At 39.4% G+C, this 22,627-nt stretch overlaps 1 protein-coding gene and 1 long non-coding RNA gene across 5 annotated transcripts; both read right to left on the bottom strand.

Annotated features, from left to right (window-relative positions):
- Positions 1-117: 117 nt before the first annotated feature.
- LOC149980785 (uncharacterized) lies at positions 118-1,928 on the bottom strand. The gene is made up of 2 exons (XR_016483127.1): positions 1,543-1,928; positions 118-1,161 (listed from the first exon to the last, which is right to left on the bottom strand). It is a non-coding gene; the product is annotated as an uncharacterized LOC149980785 (long non-coding RNA).
- A 9,388-nt stretch (positions 1,929-11,316) lies between these two features.
- LOC110531525 (zinc-binding protein A33) lies at positions 11,317-20,640 on the bottom strand. 4 transcript variants are annotated; one of them, XM_090183650.1, is made up of 8 exons: positions 20,479-20,581; positions 16,622-16,683; positions 16,043-16,081; positions 15,695-15,739; positions 15,457-15,474; positions 13,955-14,076; positions 13,066-13,413; positions 11,317-11,504 (listed from the first exon to the last, which is right to left on the bottom strand). In XM_090183650.1, the coding sequence occupies exons 6-8, from the start codon at positions 14,070-14,072 to the stop codon at positions 11,452-11,454; spliced, it is 519 nt and encodes a 172-aa protein (XP_090039776.1). In that variant the 5' UTR covers positions 14,073-14,076; positions 15,457-15,474; positions 15,695-15,739; positions 16,043-16,081; positions 16,622-16,683; positions 20,479-20,581; the 3' UTR covers positions 11,317-11,451. The 4 variants fall into 4 exon arrangements, with proteins under 4 accessions (XP_090039776.1, XP_090039774.1, XP_090039777.1 ...); XM_090183648.1 differs by having other exon boundaries at positions 11,317-13,413; XM_090183651.1 differs by lacking the exon at positions 13,955-14,076.
- Between the last annotated feature and the right edge of the window lie 1,987 nt (positions 20,641-22,627).

Below are 22,627 nucleotides of genomic sequence, written 5' to 3'. Positions count from 1 at the left end.
GTCATGAAAAGTCCTTGTATGTTAGCGGATATTGGTTTAAAGGCCCAAAGGCCTCATTTGCTAAGTATTATTTGTTTTTACATTTATTAAAATGTGTGTTCATCACAAAAAAACATGTTTCATTTATAAATCCCAAAATTTATTGCAGAATTTATGTAAATTCCATATTTTCATTTCAAGTTCACGATTTATGAATCACATGTTCCTGTAGATGTTATATGTACAATTTACAATCAAATCTGTGGGTGCAAACATTTTATTAATGAGGTCCCAGAATAGCAGTCTTTACGAAGGCCTCTGATGCTTGTGCTGACCAATGGCGGATTACAAACCTTCCTAATCTAACAAACTGATTGATCCTCATGATCGCAAGGTATAAACTGATACACATCCAAGTCTTAAAAGCAATATTACATTTTTCACAAATCAATACAGTGTACAGAATATGTGTATGAAAGGAGGCATGACATTACCTATTCACTATGCATGATTTCTCTGACAATATCCTCGTGGTTTGAAAAAACAACTGAAATAGCATTTCAATTTTATTCAAGTCAAAGACAACAAATATAAAGTCAATGTGAGAAAGCAACACATTTCTATAATAAGCAAAAAAGTATCATAAAATTTAAACAACTTCAAGCAAAGTGTAAATATTATTGAAGTGACAATCATTAGTGATTGACCACCATTAGTCAATCACTACTCAAGTTTAGCTCTCCAACACAAAGTAACCTATTGATTGATGTAGAGGTGATCCTTAATGCTTCAGATGATTTAGATTGTTTAGTTTCAATGGACAAAATTGTGATTGGATCTGCATCGTTATTCCAGGGTGAGAAAAGTGGGCGGATATCATCCTCATAACTTGGTCCTTTGGTGAATGAATAGATGAGTGAATTATCTTCTGCATTGTAGAAAGTCACCTTCCCTTCCTGATAATCCACATAGATACCCACTCGGTGTGGAATTCTTTCTTTATGGACATCATCATCATCATCCATGAATGCTGTAAAGTCTTTGCCATCTGAGATCCCGATTACCCAGAAGCCATTAGCTGGGATGAGAACCAACTGTCCTTTCCTGTTAGCTGTTGCCCTGGTAACACCAAGTACCCAGTCCTTTTTCTCCTTGACCAGCCCAGCGGGTGTGTCAGTGAAACTGGAACACATTTTAAAGACATCATTTCCTCATATTGTAGCCTACAATGTGTCTCCACAAAACTATTTGTATTTGTTTATTTAACCTTTATTTAACCTAGGCCTGGGCTATTGACTTTTTTCTCATGCGTAGCTCAGAACTCTCCAAGTCACCCCCTTCTAGCGCTCACTTTTTGTCACAGCACCTCCCGATTTACAAATTAAGCACTGCAGTACTTCTGAGGTACAATAAATTACATGTATGTATTTGTTCACGCGGTATTATACAATTAAACCATCAAGACATTTCAAAGCATTATTACATGTACTTTACATATCACATGATTTCGCAATAGATAAAGATAAGCTTTCAGAAATGAATGAATTAACTAGAACCTCTTACCTGAATGCAGATATCAGAGCACGGAGCTATAACGGAGTGTATGTTTCAGATATGAAATAAACGTTATATTCTCTCCAGAGCTTCTTATAACAATGAGAATAGTGTTTAACCACAATGAGACTTTTGAGGCTCGAAGGTTCAGAGGCTCCCTCTAGACTAGAGGTTTCTCCAGCAGTACACGTTAAAACAGGTCAGGCCATTCAAATGTAATTATATTTTTAACGAATGACCCTCTTCACGTTTGACAAATAATTTTATTAAATACAAATTGAAGATATTGAAAATTGTACTGAAAAAGTGCATTATTATAGCAAAAATGATTCCCTCAAGCTTCCATTAAAGAGATACAACTTCCACTTTGATTATGGCTGAACTATGCCTCTTTTAACCTCCCCAAGAGCATAAAATCACTAAGTGTCATTGTGTTGATCTAAGGTTGCTATAGCAACAAGAGGATCTACTTTATTATGTATTTCTTTATCCCTGGTTTGCCTCACGCTAGCAGAATTTAGAATGTACATGTCCATCTATAGATAAGATACTACTCCAACACATTTGATATTCCTTTATAAAGTATTTTGGTTTACTGTGGTCTTGCATCTCACCTGTCATCAGTTCTCAGAGCTTGAGGGGTTTACTAGATATTAGATACAGGTGACAGAATATTACAGAACTACATTACAACACTACAAACAACACAGTCACTCAATACTTATATTTTGTAAAATTGTTCAATTAAAGAGAATCCGAGTGGTGGAACAGTCTTTTATTTTATTTTTACAAATTAAAGATGTGTAGCTTTAATGGATGAGCATAAATTACAATTTACATTTTCATCTTTGGATGAAGTTTCCCAATATACATTTATGCATTTATGCAAAGATTTTGAGTTACTCTTTACAAATTTCATTAGGGCCAAAGAAAGATAGACTATCTTAGTCCATGTTCCAAAAAGGAGTGGATGTGGCACCTCTTCTCCACGTTGAAAAATGGTATCTGTCCTCCCTACTAGTCCACTAACACTCACAGCTTCTCAGGTTCCAGTTCTATGGGAAGCTCATCAACACTTCTCAGTTCTCCATGATAACATGCTCCAGTAGCCATTCTCTGGATAATATAGCATCCAGTAGCTGTTCTCTGGATCCTGTGTGACTCCAACACTTCACTGAGTCTTCCTCCCCAAGTCAACCTCCCACTAATGTTTACCTGTATCATATCCCTCCATTCCCAAGACAAACTTCCTTCCCAAAAACCTCTCCCAGGACCCTTTTCTTCGTTGTTCTTCCCAGGTGTCCCAGTACTCTCTTCTTTGTGTTTTTCTTTAAACTTCACACATTTGTCCTGTCCTGATTTACTGTGAGACTGGGGTTGCGCAATGTCAGGGTCGATCCACTGAAATAAAGTAGTTTCAGATGCTTTGCGATTCAACACCCCCCATCATAAACTGGTAATCCAAATGCTTAAAAACATATTTAGTGTCTTTAGAACTATTATATATTTAAAAAGCATATAATAAAATATGATAAGTAATATTTTGAAAAAAAAACTATATATATATTTATAAAACACTGGTGTGTGTGTGTGTGTGTGTGTGTGTGTGTGTGTGTGTGTGTGTGCGTGTGCGTGTGCGTGTGCGTGTGTGTGTGTGTGTGTGCGTGCGTGCGTGCGTGCTGTGCGTGTGTGTGTGTGTGTGTGTGTGTGTGTGTGTGTGAAAAGAAAGTGGTTGGTTTGAAATCAACTGCATGATCAACAAATAGACTCCAAACTATGATGGAAAAGACAATTGCTCATCTAAATGGTATGGTAAACAAAATGATAAATAACATTTATTTTTCCAAATAACATAAAAGCCAGAAATGTTTCCAGTAAGTCCTGTATACATAACCATATTTACATCAATGCTCAATACTATATAAATAAGTCCTGTATACATAACCATATTTACATCAATGCTCAATACTATTTAAATAAGTCCTCTATACATAATCATATTTACATCAATGCTCAATACTATATAAATAAGTACTGGGCATTGATGTAAGAAATGATGGTAACTATCATTTATAATACTGTGTATACTCATAGCATTGTTTTTAACAAGGACTGTATCTTTTTTGGTGATTTCTGCAAGAACTTGCTTTCTCTTCATCTTTAATGATATCTAATCAGAAAATGGATTTAGTGAAAACTCTTGGAATTGAAAAGAGTGAAATAAATATTTAAAAAAACAAATTAAGCCTCAATTGCTTAAAAAATCATGTTAATTCACGTAATTAACTTTGCATGTACTGTAACACAAATAGAAATGGGAGTTTTGTCCCCAAAATTAATCACAAATGTGTTGCATCATGTACAGTATCTGCCAGATCTTACTGAATTACTTATTTTTCTCCTGACAAACTGGAAGTGAAGAAATATATATGTTTATGTTCTAGACGAAATATGGCACACAACAATGACATAATGTAATAATAGTAATAATATCGACATTTGTGAAATACCTAACTGAATACATTAAAGAAAAACGTCACTGTAGAATCTGTGTGATTTTCTTGTCACTGTCCAAATACAATGTCTGCGAGGTGCGGTTTGTGTGTGTCAATTTAGATTCTAAGTGAACCTACGGTATGTTCTAGGCCTTTATCTGTAACTGAACATATTGGGGCCTAACATACTGTAAACCCAGTCAGGCAGACTGCTGAGGTAAAGCTCCTCCATAGGAAACAATCAGGGTCAAATGACAACTAAGTGTACCACCACATGTACCAAACTTAAGCATGACAAACTTCATTACAAAAAGGACCTAGATAATTTGTTTAGGGGTATCAGCTGACAATACAATCCAGTGCCTCAACTCACCAGTCATCTGCAGCGCAGACTCCATCTTGCTTCCCTGGTACTCTGACATCACCACACATGTGACCCCCTCCAGTTGGTCCATCCCTATTCTCATGTGACTGGTGATGAAGTACAGGTCACCCCCTCCTTCTGTTTGGGTCTCTCTGTCTCTGCTGAGGTGATCTCCTTCCCACTGCTATCCGTCCACAGCATGTGAGGCTCTGGGTACCAGTTCTCTGAGCTACAGCTGAGCTGGATGAACACTCTGTGGTGCTTCCTCATGGAGATCCTGGGGACACTGCCCTACTCTGCTCAAGATGGGCAGAAGAACAGTATTACCATATCATAACGGATCATTGTTGATGATTTGTGTACCAGACACACTGAATTACAGTAAGCACCACAATGAATTACAGTAAGCACCACACTGAATTACAGTAAGCACCACACTGAATTAAGAAGTTTAGCTTTGCTAAATACTTTGTCTTAACTTACGTGTAACCTGTAGCATAACGGCTGGTTCTTGAATCCAATCCAAGTAGCTAGCTTGGCATTTGTAATGCCCCCTATCTTACACCTTGACAATGTAGTGCCCACTATCTGACACCTTGACATTGTAGTGCCCCCTATCTGACACCTTGATATTCTTAAACCGCAGTGATACAGTATGTTGTCTCTTTCACTCTGTACATTTTACAGTGGCCTTTTATTGTACCCAGTACAAGGTGCACCTGTGTAATGCTGTTTAATCAGCTTCTGGATCTGCCACACCTGTCAGATGGATGGATTATCTTGGCAAAGGAGAAATGCTCACTAACAGGGATGTAAACAAAATTGTGCACAACATTTTAGCGATATAAGCTTTTTGTGAATGTGGAACATTTCTGGGATCTTTAATTTCAGCTCATGAAACATGTGACAAACACTTTACATGTTGTGTTTATATTTTTGTTCAGTATAAATCACTTAAAGTAACTGTACTTAGATATGGTAGTGTAATGGGTGCCATGCTGTTTGCTGACATGTATGCTCTAACTTGAACTATCCAAAGGTACTCCGGTTCACCTTTGAGGTCTTTCAAAAATAATCATAATGCAGCTTGATTGATGTACAGAAGATCTCTTAAAGTGCAGACCATAAGTACCAAGCATATGCCGAATACAACAGGCAACTAACCAACATTGCAGTTAAAAAAAATAATGGATAAGAATAAGAGATAAAAGTAATTAAAGAGCAGCAGAAACAATATATACAGGGGGGTGCCCGCACAGAGTCAATGTGCAGGGGCACCGGTTAGTTGAGGTAGTATGTAGGTAGAGTTTTTAAAGTGACTATACATAGATGACAACAGAGAGGGGTAGTGGTGTGAAGGGGGAGGGGGGGGTAGCCATTTGACTAGATGTTCAGGAGTCTTATGGCTTAGGGGTAGAAGATGTTTAGAAGCCTCTTGGACCTAGACGTGGCGCTCCAGTACCGCTTGCCGTGCAGTAGCAGCAGTGAGAACAGTCTATGACCAGGGTGGCTGGAGTCCTTGACCTTTTTAGGGCCTTCCCCTGACACCGACAGGTATAGAGGTCCTGGATGGCAGGGAGCATGGCCCCAGTGATGTACTGGGCCGTTCGCACTACCCTTGCAGTCGGAGACCGAGCAGTTGCCATACCAGGCAGTGATGCAACCATCTCGATGGTGGAGCTGTAGAAACTTTTGAGGATCTGAGGGCCCATGACAAGTCTTTTCAGTCTCCTGAGGGGTAATAGGCTTTGTCGTGCCCTCTTCCCGACTGTCTTGGTGTGTTTGGACCATCTTAGTTTGTTGGTGATGTGAACACCAAGGAACTTGAAGCTCTCAAACTGCTCCACTGCAGCCCCGTCAATGAGAATGGGGGCGTGCTCAGTCCTCTTTTTCCTGTAATCCACAATCATCTCCTTTGTCTTGATCACGTTGAGGTTGAGGTTGTTGTCCTGCCACCACACAGCCAGGCATCTGACCTCCTCCCTACAGGCTGTCTCATCGTTGTCGGTGATCAGGCATACCACTGTTAATGTCATCGACAAATTGAATGATGGTGTTGGAGTCGTGCCTGGCCGTGCAGTCATGAGTGAACAGGGAGTACAGGAAAGGGGCTGAGCACACACCCCTGAGGGACCCCTGTGTTGAGGATCAGCTGGCGGATGTGTTTTTACCTACCCTTACCACCTGGGGGCGGCCCGTCAGGAAGTCTAGGATCCAGTTGCAGAGATAGGTGTTTAGTCCCAGGGTCCTTAGCTTATTGATGACCTGTGAGGGCAATATGGTGTTGAACGCTGAGCTGTAGTCAATAAATGGCATTCTCATATAGGTGTTCCTTTTGTCCAGGTGGGAAAGGGCAGTGTGGAGTGCAATAGAGACTCCATCATCTGTAAATCTTTTGGGGTGGGTCTAGGGTTTCTGGGATTGATGGTGTTGATGTGAGCCATGACCAGTCTTTCAAAGCAGTTCATGGCTACAGACCGAATCACGCAGGGTTGTGACAGCTAAGGAGGATTCTTTCTTGTTTCTTGGGTTGATGTGGACCAGGAGTCTGTACAGCCATATATCCAGTAAGGTTAATGAAATCAATTGAGGCATTGATAAATACAAATAAGACAGCTAACTAATAAAACATTGCTATAGCATACACAATACCACAGATTATTTTACCAGATTCATAATATTTTCCTTTCTTTCTGTGCCACCAAACATTTGCATACGAATAATAAAGTGAAGAGTGTTAATATTGTAACATCATGGGAAAATGTTGTTTAGCGGGATGAGGCTATTCGGACACTCCTGGCCTGCAAAACAATGGCATATGTAGCACAGCTGAGAGCCGAGTGAACCGAATCACACAGGGTTGTGACAGCTAAGGAGGACACTATGTCATGGTGTTGTTGCCATTCATGCCTCCCCATTGAGTAGACTGTATCACGATGACATCTAGATGGATACTAATATTATTTATTTATTTTGTAAACTGCAATACTATTTGAAATATAATCCTGGGAGGGAAAAATATTGTCCACATTTCTAGCTACTGCCAGCGACACTGTTACAGCTGCCCAGTGTCAAGCACCCTATAGCCGACAGGCACCTGATACAACACCGGTCCACTCGTCATTCACATTGGATTTAGTGGCTCGCGAGTAGTTTATCAGACCACGACAAGGTTTTATGTCAAATTAAGCCTGTCAATCTGTAAATACAATTTCGTGATAGTAATAATACAGTATGGGTCTTATCTTTTGAACTACTAGAAACACACCATTTTCTCAGTAGTGAAAACATAACATGCACATATCTGCACTCAGTTCATTCTCTATATGAAACTCTGTCAGATTGGATTCTACGTTGCGCAGCAAGATATTTACAAGCAATTTAGATTTGACCGAAATGGCTGTGTCAACTTAAGTTAGCTAACTAGCTAGCTAGCTTGCAAACATTAGCCAACCAGATAGCTAGTTTAGATAAGAAAATATGCAGTAATTCAACATTGGCTAGAAACAAGTCAAGGCACCTTACCAGCAGCTGCTGGAAATATTCCTCCCCTTCACAGCCGCTAAAGAAAATATTTCTAAAATAGAATGAAGTTGGTGCATGAAAATGATAATTTGAATCAACAGTAGGCATATGCTTTTACTGTAAAGAAATATAGTATGTTAGAGTAATTTTTACAGGAGCCTTCCAATTACACTTAATAACAGTATCATTCAGCATTTTATCTACAATACAGTGCTATCTACAGCATTAATGGTGTAAAACACATTGGTTTAATTACCAGTTTTGAAGACAAATTGTGATTGTATTTATGTAAATGTAATTTAGCTGGTATAATTTTAGCACTTGTAAGAGGCACAAATGGTTGATTGTCATGGCCAATGTGTGTTTAGAGTCAATATTTATTTATTTTGCTTGTAACCCAATTGAAGAAATTAGATTTTTGTTTATTTATAATTTATTTAACCTTTATTTAACTAGGCAAGTCAGTTAAGAACAAATTATTATTTACAATGACGGCCTACCAAAAGCAAAAGGCCTCCTGCGTGGACAGGGTCCAGGGATAAAAACTAAAATATTATATAAATATTGGACTAAACACACATCACAACAAGAGAGACACCACAACATAAAGACAGACCTAAGACAACAACATAGCAAGGCAGTGAAATGCTCCGGGTGTCGTGAGTGTGGAGTCAAACGCAGGAGACAGAGAGTGCAATGCTGTGCTCTTTAATTGCACCAACAGGGTGCTCACAATAATAACGGCCCCAAACACAGGGAATGAAAAATGTACAACTGAAAAATGCACGACCAGGCACTAACACGTTCCTCTACTACAGAGCCGAAGGTTACAATGAATAATCCCGCACAACAAACAGGCGGCAGGCTGTCTAAAGAAGCCCAACTAATCATCACAAACAGGTGCTACCAATAAACATACAAGGAGGGGGAAGAAAGACAATCAGTGGCAGCTAATAGGCCGGTGACGACGACCGCTGAGCGCCACCCGACTGGGAAGGGAAGCCACCCTCGGTCGGACTCGTGACAGGCAGCAACGCATGGTAGCACAAAACATGGTACCAACATGATTGGGCATAGACAACAGCACAAAGGGTAAGAAGGTAGAGACAACAATATATCACACAAAGCAGCCACAACTGTCAGTAAGAGTGTCCATGATTGAGTCTTTGAATGAAGAGATTGAGATAAAACGGTCCAGTTTGAGGGATGAGGAGGGTTTAGATGGCGCTCAATATTTGATTTCTAGAAAAACAATCCTTTATCTAGTCTTTCCTGTTTTCAATTTGCTCCACTTTTTGGTTTGCTCCCTCTCTTTAAGTTTTGTTAGTGTTTTTTAATTTGGTTTGCCTATTATTGGGCCGATTTAGTGGGCGCTCACGTGTGGGTGTCTTTCAGGTCTGAATTGTTGTTGCTAGTGACTTTTCAGTGGACACCCCCATGAGTGTCTTTCACAAGCCCTCATAAAATCCTGGTTTGTGGCTGGGGAATGTAATCATCCGTTTAGGCTACTTGCTTCTTCAAGTGTGATCATTAGCTGGATAGCCATAGCTTATTTAAAGAACCCATAAAGAATATAGGCTAGAAATAATTTTTATTATCTTTCATATTTTTTTATTATGTTTTATGTATGACAATTTTAGTTGAGAAAATATAGCCTCGTTGGTGCTTTTCATCTGCACAAATAGCCTAAGGTGAACATAGCCAAGTGGCTTTTGTAGGCTGCCATTTACTTTGACGATTTTACATTTGAGTGTCATTTCTATCACTTCACAGTATATCGCCGGTTAAGCTACTAACACGGTAGGGATATATATATATATATATATATATATATATATATATATATATATATATATATATATATATATATATATATATATATATATATTTATATATATACATACAATGGGGAGAACAAGTATTAGATACACTGCCGATTTTGCAGGTGGGGGATCAGCCAAGAACTACACGTCAGGGCCTGGTCAATGACCCGAAGAGAGCTGGGACCACAGTCTCAAAGAAAACCATTAGTAACACACTACGCCGTCATGGATTAAAATCCTGCAGCACACACAAGGTCCCCCTGCTCAAGCCAGCGCATGTCCAGGCCCGTCTGAAGTTTACCAATGACCATCTGGATGATCCAGAGGAGGAATGGGAGAAGCTCATGTGGTCTGATGAGACAAAAATAGAGCTTTTTGGTCTAAACTCCACTCGCTGTGTTTGGAGGAAGAAGAAGGATGAGTACAACCCCAAGAACACCATCCAAACCGTGAAGCATGGAGGTGGAAACATCATTCTTTGGGGATGCTTTTCTGCAAAGGGGCCAAGACGACTGCACCGTATTGAGGAGAGGATGGATGAGGCAATGTATCGCGAGATCTTGGCCAACAACCTCCTTCCCTCAGTAAGAGCATTGAAGATGGGTCGTGGCTGGGTCTTCCAGCATGACAACGACCCAAAACACACAGCCAGAGCAACTAAGGAGTGGCTCCGTAAGAAGCATGTCATGGTCCTGGAGTGGCCTAGCCAATCTCCAGACCTGAACCCAATAGAAACCTGAAGGATCTGGAGGAGGTCTGTATGGAGGAGTGGGCCAAAATCCCTGCAGCAGTGTGTGCAAACCTGGTCAAGAACTACAGAAAACATATGATCTCTGTAATTGCAAACAAAGGTTTCTGTACCAACCTATTAAGTTCTGCTTTTCTGACATATCAAATACTTATGTCATGCAATAAAATGCAAATTAATGACTTAAAAATCATACAATGTGATTTTCTGGATTTTTGTTTTAGATTCCGTCTCTCACAGTTGAAGTGTACCTATGATAAAAATTACAGACCTCTACATGCTTTGTAAGTAGGAAAACATGCAAAAACCGGCAGTGATTCAAATACTTGTTCTCCCCACTGTATATAGCCAGTGAAACTACTAACATGGTAGGGATATATATATAGCCAGTTAAACTATTAACACGGTAGGGATATATATAGCTGGTTAAACTACTAATGCGGCAGGGATATATATTCAGATATACTACTAACGCAATAAGGAGGGGAGTGGTTTGTGACAAGATCCACAAGAGCAGCAGCTCACCTATTTGTCAACTCTTACCGCAGTTACACCTCCAACACTGCCAAAACAGAGCTATGCAGTTGTTGGCCAACGCAGGTTAATGCTGCAACTGATTGAAACCTGCCCTTAGTCACACATAAAATAATGTTTAATTTATAAATCACAACATTTCATGCAGAATCTATTTGAATTGCATATTTCCATGTCTAGTTCATGATTTCAAAATCACTTTGTTACAATATTTTTAAACAAACAATTTATGATTAAATCTGTGTATCATGACACAAGGCGAGACCCAGATGCAGACACAGGAGGCAGATGGTAGGAGTTTAAGATGTTTAATAAATCCAAAGGGAATAGGCAAGAGAATGGTCGTGGACAGGCAAAAAGTCAAAACCAGTTCAGAGTCCAGGAGGTACAGAGTGGCAGACAGGCTCGTGTTCAATGCAGGCAGAATGGTCAGGCAGGCGGGTACAGAGTCCAGAAACAGTCAACAGTCAAAACCAGGAGGACTAGAAAAAGGAGAATAGCAAAGGCAGGAGTACGGGGAAAAAAACACTGGTTGACTTGGAACATACAAGACAAACTTTCACAGAGAGACAGGAAACACATAGATAAATACACTTGTACAGAGGGACAGGAAATACAGGGATAAATAGACTGGAAAAAGCAAGTGACACTGGAGGGGGTGGAGAGATTTTTATTTTACTAGGCAAGTCGGTTAAGAATAAATTCTTATTTTCAATGACAGCCTAGGGTTAACTGCCTGTTCAGGGGCAGAATGAAAGATTTGTACCTTGTCAGCTCAGGGATTTGAACTTGCAACCTTTTTGTAACCTTTTGGTTACAAGTCCAACGCTCTAACCACTAACTACCCTGCCTACTCATTAATGAGGACAGGTGAAACAGATCAGGGTGTGACACTGTCTTCAAATGTATTTTTAAAATATGTATTAGATCGCAGAACAGCAGTCTTGACATTATAATGTGTGCTTACCTATGGCTAATATTGTGGTTTGATATCCGACCAAGTCCTACCAAAGGCTTTTAAAATGAGACCTGATGCGTCTCTACTTGTCTCTCAGCATCAAGGCGATGCATTTGGGACAAGGCCCTGCGATAGACTTGTGTCCAGTCTAGATGGTGTACTTGTACATCATGCTGCTTTTCGCTACAGAAACAGGAGATAGGCTCCTGCTTCTATGAGCCTTTCTTTGCTTGTACATGGTTACTTATTATAGCTTATTACAAACCCTCCAAATACATACTTTGTTATGTAAGAGCTGGCATAAACTGATTGATCCTCATGATCCCAAGACATGAACTGATACACATCCAAGTCTTAAAAGCAATATTTTCTTCTTCACTATTCAATACAGCGTGCAGTAAATGTGCATGAAGGGAGGCGTAACATGACCTGTTCACTATGATTTGTATTTGTAACATCCGTGTGGTTTGGAAAAAATACGACTGAAATAGCTGTCCATTATATTAGGACGAAGAATATAAAGTCAATTCCTTGCTGGTCCTGTGTGGCTCAGTTGGTAGAGCATGGTGATTGCAATGCCAGGGTTGTGGGTCTGATTCACAAAGGGGACCAGTTAAAAAACATATAAAACTGTATGCACTCAGTACTGTAAGTCACTCTGGAGAGGAGCGTCTGCAATTATTTTTAGATGTGACGAAGAGACACATTTTGATGAGCAGCACAAAGAATCATACAATTATATCCATAAAGCAAATGCCTAAATATTACTGTAGTGACAATTACTCCTATTCATGTATGGCATATTAATCATCATTAGTGTAGTTAAGACCAGTCAAGTTTACCTCTCCATCACAATAAAGTACCCTATTGATTGATGCAGAGGTGATCCTTCATGCTTTAGATGATTCAGATTTCAATGGACAATATTTTGATTGGATCTGCATCATTGTTGCAGGGTGAGAAAAGTGGGCGGACCTCATCCTGATAACTTGGTCCGTTGGTAAATGAGTAGATGAGTGAGCTTTCTTCTGCATTGAAGAAAGTCACCTTCCTTTCCTGATAATCTAGATAGATACCGACTTTACCTGGAATATCTTTGTCCCTGTCAAGAACATGCTCCTTATCATCCATGGCTTTCAGTGTTCCCCCATTGGACAGCCTGATTACCCAGAAGCCATTGGCAGGGCTGAGAACCAATTGTCCCTTCCTGTTAGATGTTACCTTGGTAACACCAAGTACCCAGTCATCCTTCTTCTCCACATTCACCTTCCAGTAGGCCCTCCAAGCACGGCCCATAATGCCCTGCACATAGGGATCTTCATCAAACATCTTCTCACTACACAGTCTCTGTGGTGTTTCCTTTATCCAGCTTACTGTTTTCCCATCTATCAGTAGGTTAGGGTGAGCTGTGTCCACATCCAGAGTTACATCCACTGAGGAAAGAAAACACATACATAATGTTGAAGAAACATTTTTCTTATTTTGATCTTAAAAACCTCTAAGCCGTTGGGGTGGAGGGGGAAGGGTACTAAGCTAACATATGGCATTGTTTTAAGACGGTAATACCATGGATCATTTAGCTGTTTGATTTAGAGTTGTAGGACCCATTTAAAAGGTACAACAATTAGAAATCATATTTGATTAAAAAAATACCAGTCAAAAGTTTGGAGACACCGACTCATTTAAGGGTTTTTCTTAATTATTTATATTTTCTACATTGTAGAATAAGAGTGAAGACATCAAAACTATGAAATAACACATAGAATCATGTATTAACCATAAAAGTGTTAAACAAATTAAAATATATTTGTGATTCTTCAAAATAGCCACCCTTTGCCTTGATGCAGCTTTGCACACTCTTAGCATTCTCTCAACCAGCTTAATGAAGAATTATTTTCCAACAGTCTTGAAGGAGTTCCCACATACGCTGAACACTTGTTGACTGCTTTTCCTTCACTCTGTGGTCCAACTCACCCCAAACCATCTCAATTGGGTTGAGGTCGGGTGATTGTGGAGACCAGGTCATCTGATGCAGCACTCCATCCCTCTCCTTCATATAGCCCTTACACAGCCTGGAGGTGTGTTGGGTCATTGTCCTGTTGAAAAACAAAATATAGTCCCTCTAAGCGCAAACCAGATGGGATGGCGTATCGCTGCAGAATGCTTTGGCAGCCATGCTGGTTAAGTGTGACTTGAATTATAAACAAATCACTGACAGTGTCACCAGCAAAGCACCCCCACACCTCTTCCTCCATGCTTGCAACTTCACATTTGTTAAACCTTTATTTAACTAGGCAAGTTAATTAAGAACACATTCTTATTTACAATGACTGCCTACCGGGGAACAGTGGGTTAACTGCCATGTTCAGGGGCAGAACGACAGATTTTTACATTGTCAGCTCGGGGATTCGATCCAAAAACCTTTCGGTTACTGGCCCAATGCTCTAACCACTAGGGTGCCTGCCGACCCACACATGAGGAGATCATCCATTCATCTACTCTGCGTCTCACAAAGACACGGCGGTTGGAACCAAATACCTCAAATTTGAAATTTGAACTCATCAGACCAAAGAACAGATTTTCACCGGTCTAATGTCCTTTGCACGTGTTTCTTGGCCCAAGCAAGTTTCTTCTTATTATTGGTGTCCTTTAGTAGTGCTTCCTTTGTAGCAATTTGACAATGAAGGCCTGATTCACGTAGTCTCCTCTGAACAGTTGATGTTGAGATGTGTCTGTTACTTGAACTCTGTGAAGGATGTATTTGGGCTGCAATTTCTGAGGCTGATAACTCTAATTAACTTATCCTCTGCAGCAGAGGTAACTCTGGGTCTTCATTTCCTGTGGCGGTCTTCATGAGAGCCAGTTTCAGCGCTTGATGGTTTTTGCGACTGCACTTGAAGAAACTTTCCAAATTCTTGACATTTTCCAGATTGACTGAACTTCATGTCTTAAAGTAATGATGAACTGTTGTTTCTCTTTGCTTATTTGACCTGTTCTTGCCATAAAATGGACTTGGTCTTTTACCAAGTAGGGTTTTCTTCTGTATACGACCCCTACCTTGTCACAACACAACTGAATGTCTCAAATGCATTAAGAAGAAAATAAATTCCACAAACTAACTTTTAACAAGGCACACCTGTTTATTGAAATGCATTCCAGGTGACTACCTTATGAAGCTGGTTGAGAGAATGCCAAGAGTGTGCAAAGGTGTCATCAAGGCAAAGGGTGGCTACTTTGAAGAATCTCAAATCTAACATGTATTTTGACTGGTTTAACACTTTTTTGGTTACTACATTATTCCATGTGTGCTATTTCATAGTTTAGATGTCTTCACTAATATATTACAATGTAGAAAATAGTAAAAGTAAAGAATCACCCTGGAGTAGGTGTGTCAAAAACGTTTGACTGTTGATTAGAAAACGTGACAAAATATGAATAGCCACATGTAAGAAAAATGATAGTAAATATCTTAGTACCTTCATGTAACTTCTCATCTGAAAAAAAAATAAGAAATTGAAAACAGAGAAGTGCAATAGCAAAGCACTGATGCATCTACAAGTGAATCAAACATAATTCAAATATATTAACCTGGAAATACACAGTAAATAACAGGTATTCCTATAATGCTGTACTTACTGTATGGTACATCTTAATTTAAATGTATGTCTTATGAGTGTGCATGTATGAGTGTGTAGTTTACATTCCTTACAGTACCTTGCTTACGGGGTGATGTGGTAGACGTCTTTGGCTGTTTAATAACTGCGGTGTTATATGAATCATGTAAAAAAAAAAAAGACTTCCTCATAATTTGATAAAACAGTTTTCATCTGATATACTTAAATCCTAGAAATCATATTTTAAATGTACATGGGGATTCTCTACTTTTGAAGTAAAAAAATGTTCACTATAGTTATTTTGGATGTCTGCTCCTGTACAACGTGTTGTTCAAATCACATAGTTATGACCAAATGTCCAAAGATATTACTTTGCTCTTTTGAACTAGACAATTACTAAATCCACCATTATGATTTTAATGCAGCAAATACAATCAACTTAATGTACCTGTGTCGTCTTCAACAGTTCTTCTACTGACAAAGCCACCTGTACAAGGAAGAAATTGCAGTGTAATCGTGATCTGATAAAGAGATATACAGTATGTACTTTCTTTAGTTCAAAATGTGTGCATCTCTTTCTTCATACATGAGTATATTAGTAATAGTTGATTAATGATATTAATTAGGGTGGGAGATATATTTTTGGGTTATACATTTCTTTTTTTACATTATTAAAAGGAAAACTCCACCCAAAACTATATTTTAGTATTTATTTCATTAGTAAATTGTTGATATAGTCCCAAAATGTTTTATATGTCAGCAATCGTTTTCAAGATATGTAACTTTCTAAACACAGACATCTGGCCTGCATTATGTAATTTGCATCACATGATGGAAAATGCATCATATGGGATAGATTTCTGTATTTTGAAAGTTACATTTCTTAAACTTGATTGCTGACATATAGAACATTTTGGGACTATATCATTTTTGGGACTGAAATGTATAACCCCAAAATATATCTCCCTCCCTAATTGGCTTTTTTTTATTTTAAGAGTGTACAGTTTAATCTGTGCAGCAGATTTACCCATTATAGCTAACAGTAGATGGGGACCAAGTTCAGAAACAGCTGTGTACTGTATTATTCTTCTGTGGATAAAAACACAGGGAAGAAGTGAGGAGAGATACTGCTAAATTCAACAAGCAGTAGGACAAATGACCAAAAATTAGCTAAGGCAAAACAACTACAAGTTTTGCACTAAGTAGAGACATACAGTGCCTTCAGAAAGTGTTCACACCAAGTTGATTTTTTCCAAATTTTGTTGTTAAAGCCTGAATTTAAAATGTATTACATTTAGATTTTGTCAAATTGATCTACACACAGTACCCCAGATTGTCAAAGTGGAATTTTGTTTGTAGAATTTTTGGGAAATTAATAGAAAATAAGAACAAAAGTATTCAACCCCTTTTTTATGGCAAGCTTAATAAATAAGTTTGACCAAAAATGTGCTTAACAGGGAAAACCATTTAAAAAATGACATGCCCTCCTAAAACTGGTTATATCTCCCGTTCTGTCGTGATATTAAGATTCTAAAAACGGCAGTGTGTTAATAAATAGACAAACACTACATATACACAAAGGTATGTGGACACCCCTTCAAATTAGTGGATTCGGCTATTTCAGCCACACCCGTTGCTGACAGGTGTAAAAAAAAATCAGGCACACAGCCATGCAATCTCCATAGACAAACATTGCCAGTAGATTGGCCCGTACTGAAGAGCTCAGTGACTTTCAACATGGCACCATCATAGGATGCCACCTTTCCAACAAGTCAGTTTGTCAAATTTCTGCCCTGCTAGAGCTGCACCGGTCAACTGTAAGTGCTGTGAATTGGAAACGTCTAGGAGCAACAACAGCTCAGCCGTGAAGTGGTAGGCCACATAAGCTCACAGAACGGTACCAATGAGTGCTGAACGTATAGCGTGTAAAAATTGTCTGTCCTCGGTTGCAACACTCACTACCGAGTTCCAAACTGCCTCTGGAAGCAACATCAGCACAATAACTGTTTGTCGGGAGCTTCATGAAATGGGTTTCCATGGCCTAGCAGCCACACACAAGCCTATGATCACCATGCGCAATGCCAAGTGTAGGCTGGAGTGGTGTAAAGCTTGCCGCCTTTGGACTCTGTAGCAGTGGAAACGCGTTCTCTGGTGTGATGAATCATCTGGGTTTTTGTCGGATGCCAAGAGAACTCTCCTGCCCGACTGCATAGTACCATTTGTAAAGTATGGTGGAGGAGGAATAATGGTCTGGGGCTATTTTTTCATGGTTCGTGCTCCTTAGTTCCAGTGAAGGGAAATCTTAACGCTACAGCATACATTCTATGTGATTCTGTGCTTCCAACTTTGTGGCAACAGTTTGGGGAAGGCTCTTTCCTGTTTCAGCATGACAATGCCCTCGTGCACAAAGCAAGATCAATACAGAAATGGTTTGTTGATCGGTGTGGAAGAACTTGACTGGCCTGCACAGAGCCCTGACCTCAACCCCATGGAACACCTTTGTGATGAATTGGAAGACAGACTATGAGCCAGGTCTAATTACCCAACATCAGTGCCTGCACTCACTAATGCTCGTGGCTGAATGGAAGCAAGTCCCCACAGCAATGTTCCAACATCTAGTGGAAAGGCTTCCCAGAAGAGTGGAGGCTGTAATAGCAGCAAAGGGGGGACCAACTCCGTATGAATGCCCATCATTTTGGAATGAGATGTTCGACAAGCAGGTGTATGTAGTGTATTTGGGGAAAGTCAAGGATAAGGGGGACATGACTTTAAAAATGGCAGAGCACTTAAACATTTCGATTAATTTTGCTACATTATGATGCTCTCTGTCTTTCTAGTGTTAATATACACAATCACAAAGAAAACCATTCATTTTTTGTTCAGGAAGGACATATACAAGATCCAAGACTATTTATTTAAAAAGAACAGAATAGCATGTTTTGAGTTGCAATTATCTGTGCTTAGATGCTGCACCATGTCAATGTAATCAACTTGTTAATTTAGCATCACAGTCCCTGCCCTACCATAGTCAACACACATATTTTACAGTAAAAATATAATGGAATTTAACAGAAGAAAATATATTTTTCCCAAATGGCTATTGCTGATCATCACCTGTAGCCTTTTCCCATGAGGAACTCACACAGAGCCATGGTAAATTTAGCCATTTATTATTTATTATCGAATATTTACATAACTGAAAATGTAACGGTCATGATGACCGTCATGACCGTTCTAGTAGTTATGGAATTGCGCTGCTCCTAGTGTTAAGTAACACTGCAAAAGGTGTGTCAAAAGAAATTAACTTTTCGTCCTGAATACAAAGCGTTATGTTTGGAGCAAATCCAGCACAACACATCATGAAGTACCACTATTCATATTGTCAAGCAATAGGCTGTTATGGGTATGTTTTTTATCAGCAAGCACTATGGACTTTTTTAGGATAAATAGAAACGGAAAACAGGACACAAATCTGGTTCAGTCTGCTTTCCACCAGACACTGGGAAACTAATTCACCTTTCAGCAGAACAGTAACCTAAAAGATAAGGCCAAATATACACTGGAGTTATTTACCAAGATGACATTGAATGTTCCTGAGTGGCTTAGTTACACTTTTGACTTAAATCAGCTTCAAAATCTATGGCTTTCTAGCAATGATCAACAACCAACTTGACAGAGCTTGAATAATTTTTGAAATAATGGGCAAATATTGTACAATCCAGGTGTGAAAAGGCTGTTAGAGACTTAAATACACTTTAATCCCACTTTGTAACACAACAGAATGTGTAAAAGGTCAAGGGTTGTGAAAAACTTTCTGAAGGCACATTCTTTGCATCTGTTCAGGTGAAAAGACAAGATAATCATTGTAATACCCTGAAACACGGATTGTACTGAAGGTAATGCTGACCATAAAATATTGATAAGAAAGTATCATTGCAGGAAACTCTGTATGCTATTCTGAGATATAATACTGTAGTTTCAAACCCAATGGCAGAGAGATGAAATTGTGGAATTAAGGCAATCGCCATAATGCTTACAAATGTGAGCAATATTTGGCGCAAATGGTTTAGATAATAACTGAATGAATTGGTATAAAATGTTTTTGATATAGTGATATAATGATTTAGTGTTAAGAAATAAACATGTGTAATTAAAGAGAGTGTTTAATCAATGAAGATCTGTTAAATTATTTGGAATTTCATTAATTAAATTTGAAAGACAGGGTCCTGAAAAAGGGACATTTCTTTTTTTGCTGAGTTTACGTGTTGCCAGCCTAGGGTCACACACTACTCATGAAGCAAATGTATAACTTGTATTAATCAAAAACATAAAATACCGTCAAATACCGTGATACATTTTTTAAATACCATGATATGAAATTTTGGCGATTTCGCCCAGCTCTAAGTCAAGGACTGTTCTCTCTGCTACCGCACGGCAAGCGGTACCGGAGCGCCAGACTCCTGAACAGCTAATCAAATGGCCACCCAGACTATTTGCATTGTCACCCCCCCGCCATCTTTTATACCGCTGCTACTCTCTGTTGTCATCATCTAGGCATGGTCACTTTAATAACTCACCCTACATATTACCTCAATTAACTGGTGCCCCCACACATTGACTCTGAACCGGTACCCCCCTGTATATAGTCTCGCTATTGTTATTTTACTGCTGCTCTTTCATTACTTGTTGCTTTTATTTCTTATTCTTATTCATATATTTTTTTTTAAGTGCATTGTTGGTTAGGGGCTCATAAGTAAGCATTTCACTGTAAGGTCTACACCTGTTGTATTCGGCGCATATGATTAATACAATTTGATTTGATATTTCAAGGGATTTGTTATAAAACATGGTCATGTTCAGTAATAATAATCAAAAAGGCTTTACCTTGGTTCTCTCTGATACGAGTGTCTCGTTCATGAATGTGCCCTCGGAAGGGAATCTACTCAGATTCAGGAGGTAATCATTAATAGCAGCTAACAGATTGACAGCACCATTACAGTTGTGCACAAAGTCCACAATGACCCAAACACCATACAGCGAGCAGTTGTGCTAATGTTTTCATGACCTGATTTATAGTGTTGAATTTTTATGCATTTCAGTTTGGGAGAGATACAACCTGTTTTCACATACAGAGTTTAATCACTTCATCCTCTGATATCTTATACTTTTTCTTAATGCTAGGAAGTGGTCATATGATAACCAAAAGCTGGAGATAAGTAATCACTTCATTTCAGCTAATTACTGTTTAACCAAAAGCAAGGTATCTGGATACTGTATTATTAATATAAAGCTGTGTGGTACTACGTCAGCGGTCCAGTCACACAAATGTTCTATGTTGCAAAGCTCAAGATGGATTTTTTCATTTATTGGCATAGTAAAAAAACACCTCAGGACCCATTCGTCCACGACACAAACTGTTCACACCACTTTTGTTGGCGGAGACACTTTTTCCATTTTTAACGTGTGGTGGTAATGTTTTTGTTATTCACCCAATGTTCGCAGGTCTGATGGACCCACAACATTATTGGGTTTTTAAAAACAATACTGCCATAACAATAACAATACTTAGATGTTGACTTAAATCAATTATAAGCACTATAGACAGCATACATGGTTCGTACTTGCCATTTACCTCTGCTAGATCACATTTATTAATAAAAGCGCTTTTCGCTATTCAGATCCTTCCAAGCTCTATCAGCTTTGGAGGGGAACATCGCTGCACAGCTATTTTCAGGTCTCTCAAGAGATGTTCAATCTGGTTTAAGTCCGGGCTCTGGCTGGGCCACTCAAGGACATTTATAGACTTGTCCCGAAGCCACTCCTCCATTGTCTTGGCTGTGTGCTTAGGGTCGTTGTCTTGTTGGAAGATGAATCTTCGCCCCAGTCTGAGGTCCTGAGCTCTCTGGAGCAGGTTGTCATCAAGAATCTCTCTGTACTTTTCTCTGTTCATCTTTCCCTTCCATCGTTTCAGCTCCAGTCCCTGCAGCTGAAAACCATCCCCACAGCATGATGCTGCCACCACCGTGCTTCACCGTAGGAAAGGTATCAGGTTTCCTCCAGGCGTGACGCTTGGCATTCAGGCCAAATAGTTTAATATTGGTTATCATTAGACCAGAGAATCTTGTTTTTCATGGTCATTGCCCTTTAGGTGCCTTTTGGCAAATTCCAAGTGGGCTGTCATGTGCCTTACTGAGGAGTCGCTTCCGTCTGGCCACTCTACCGTAAAGGGCTGATTGGTGGAGTGTTGCAGAGATGGTTGTTCTTCTGGAAGGTTCTCCAGTCTCCACAGAGGAACTCTGGATCTCTATTAGAGTGACCAACTGGTTCTTGGTCACCTCCCTGAAAAAGGCCCTTCTCCCCTAATTGCTCAGTTTGGCAGGGAGGCCAGCTCTAGGAAGTCTTGGTGCTTCCACACTTATTTCATTTAAAAATGGAGGCCACTGTGTTCTTGGGGACCTTCAATACTGCAGAATGTTTTGGTACCCTTCTCCAGATCTATGCCGAGGCACAATCCTGTCTCGGAGCTCTACTGGCGCCTAAGAGGATTGCTGACATTTTACATGCGCCTAACCAACTAACTTTGTTAGTTTTTTTGCGTTGTTTATAACTTCTTTTTTTACTTACTGTATATATAATGTTTCTGCTACCATCTATTATGATCGAAAATAACTTCTGGGCATCAGAACAACAATTACTCACCACAAACTGGAAGAAGCTTTCCTGGGAACATGCCCAAATTCCTGTCATTTGCATGAAGAAAATAAAAAAGGGCAGGCTGCCTCTGAGAATCCGTAGGCGAGCGAGTAAATTCCCACTGTCATCCATTCTACTGGCTAACATGCAATCATTGGAAAATAAAATTGATGACCTACGATTACGATTATCCTACCAACAAAACATTAACTGTAATATCTTATGTTTCACTGAGTCGTGGATGAACAATGACACAGATAATATAGAGCTGGCGGGATTTTACATGTACCGGCAGAACAGCGAAGAAGCTAGGGGTGGGGGTGTGTGTGTTTTAGTCAAT

This window comes from Oncorhynchus mykiss, chromosome 9 (assembly GCF_057628025.1).
Source record: "Oncorhynchus mykiss isolate SJ-2025 chromosome 9, ASM5762802v1, whole genome shotgun sequence".
Lineage (NCBI taxonomy): Eukaryota > Metazoa > Chordata > Actinopteri > Salmoniformes > Salmonidae > Oncorhynchus > Oncorhynchus mykiss.
The sequence above is the reverse complement of the archived record's forward strand: the minus strand, read 5'-3'. Positions and strand labels throughout refer to the sequence as shown.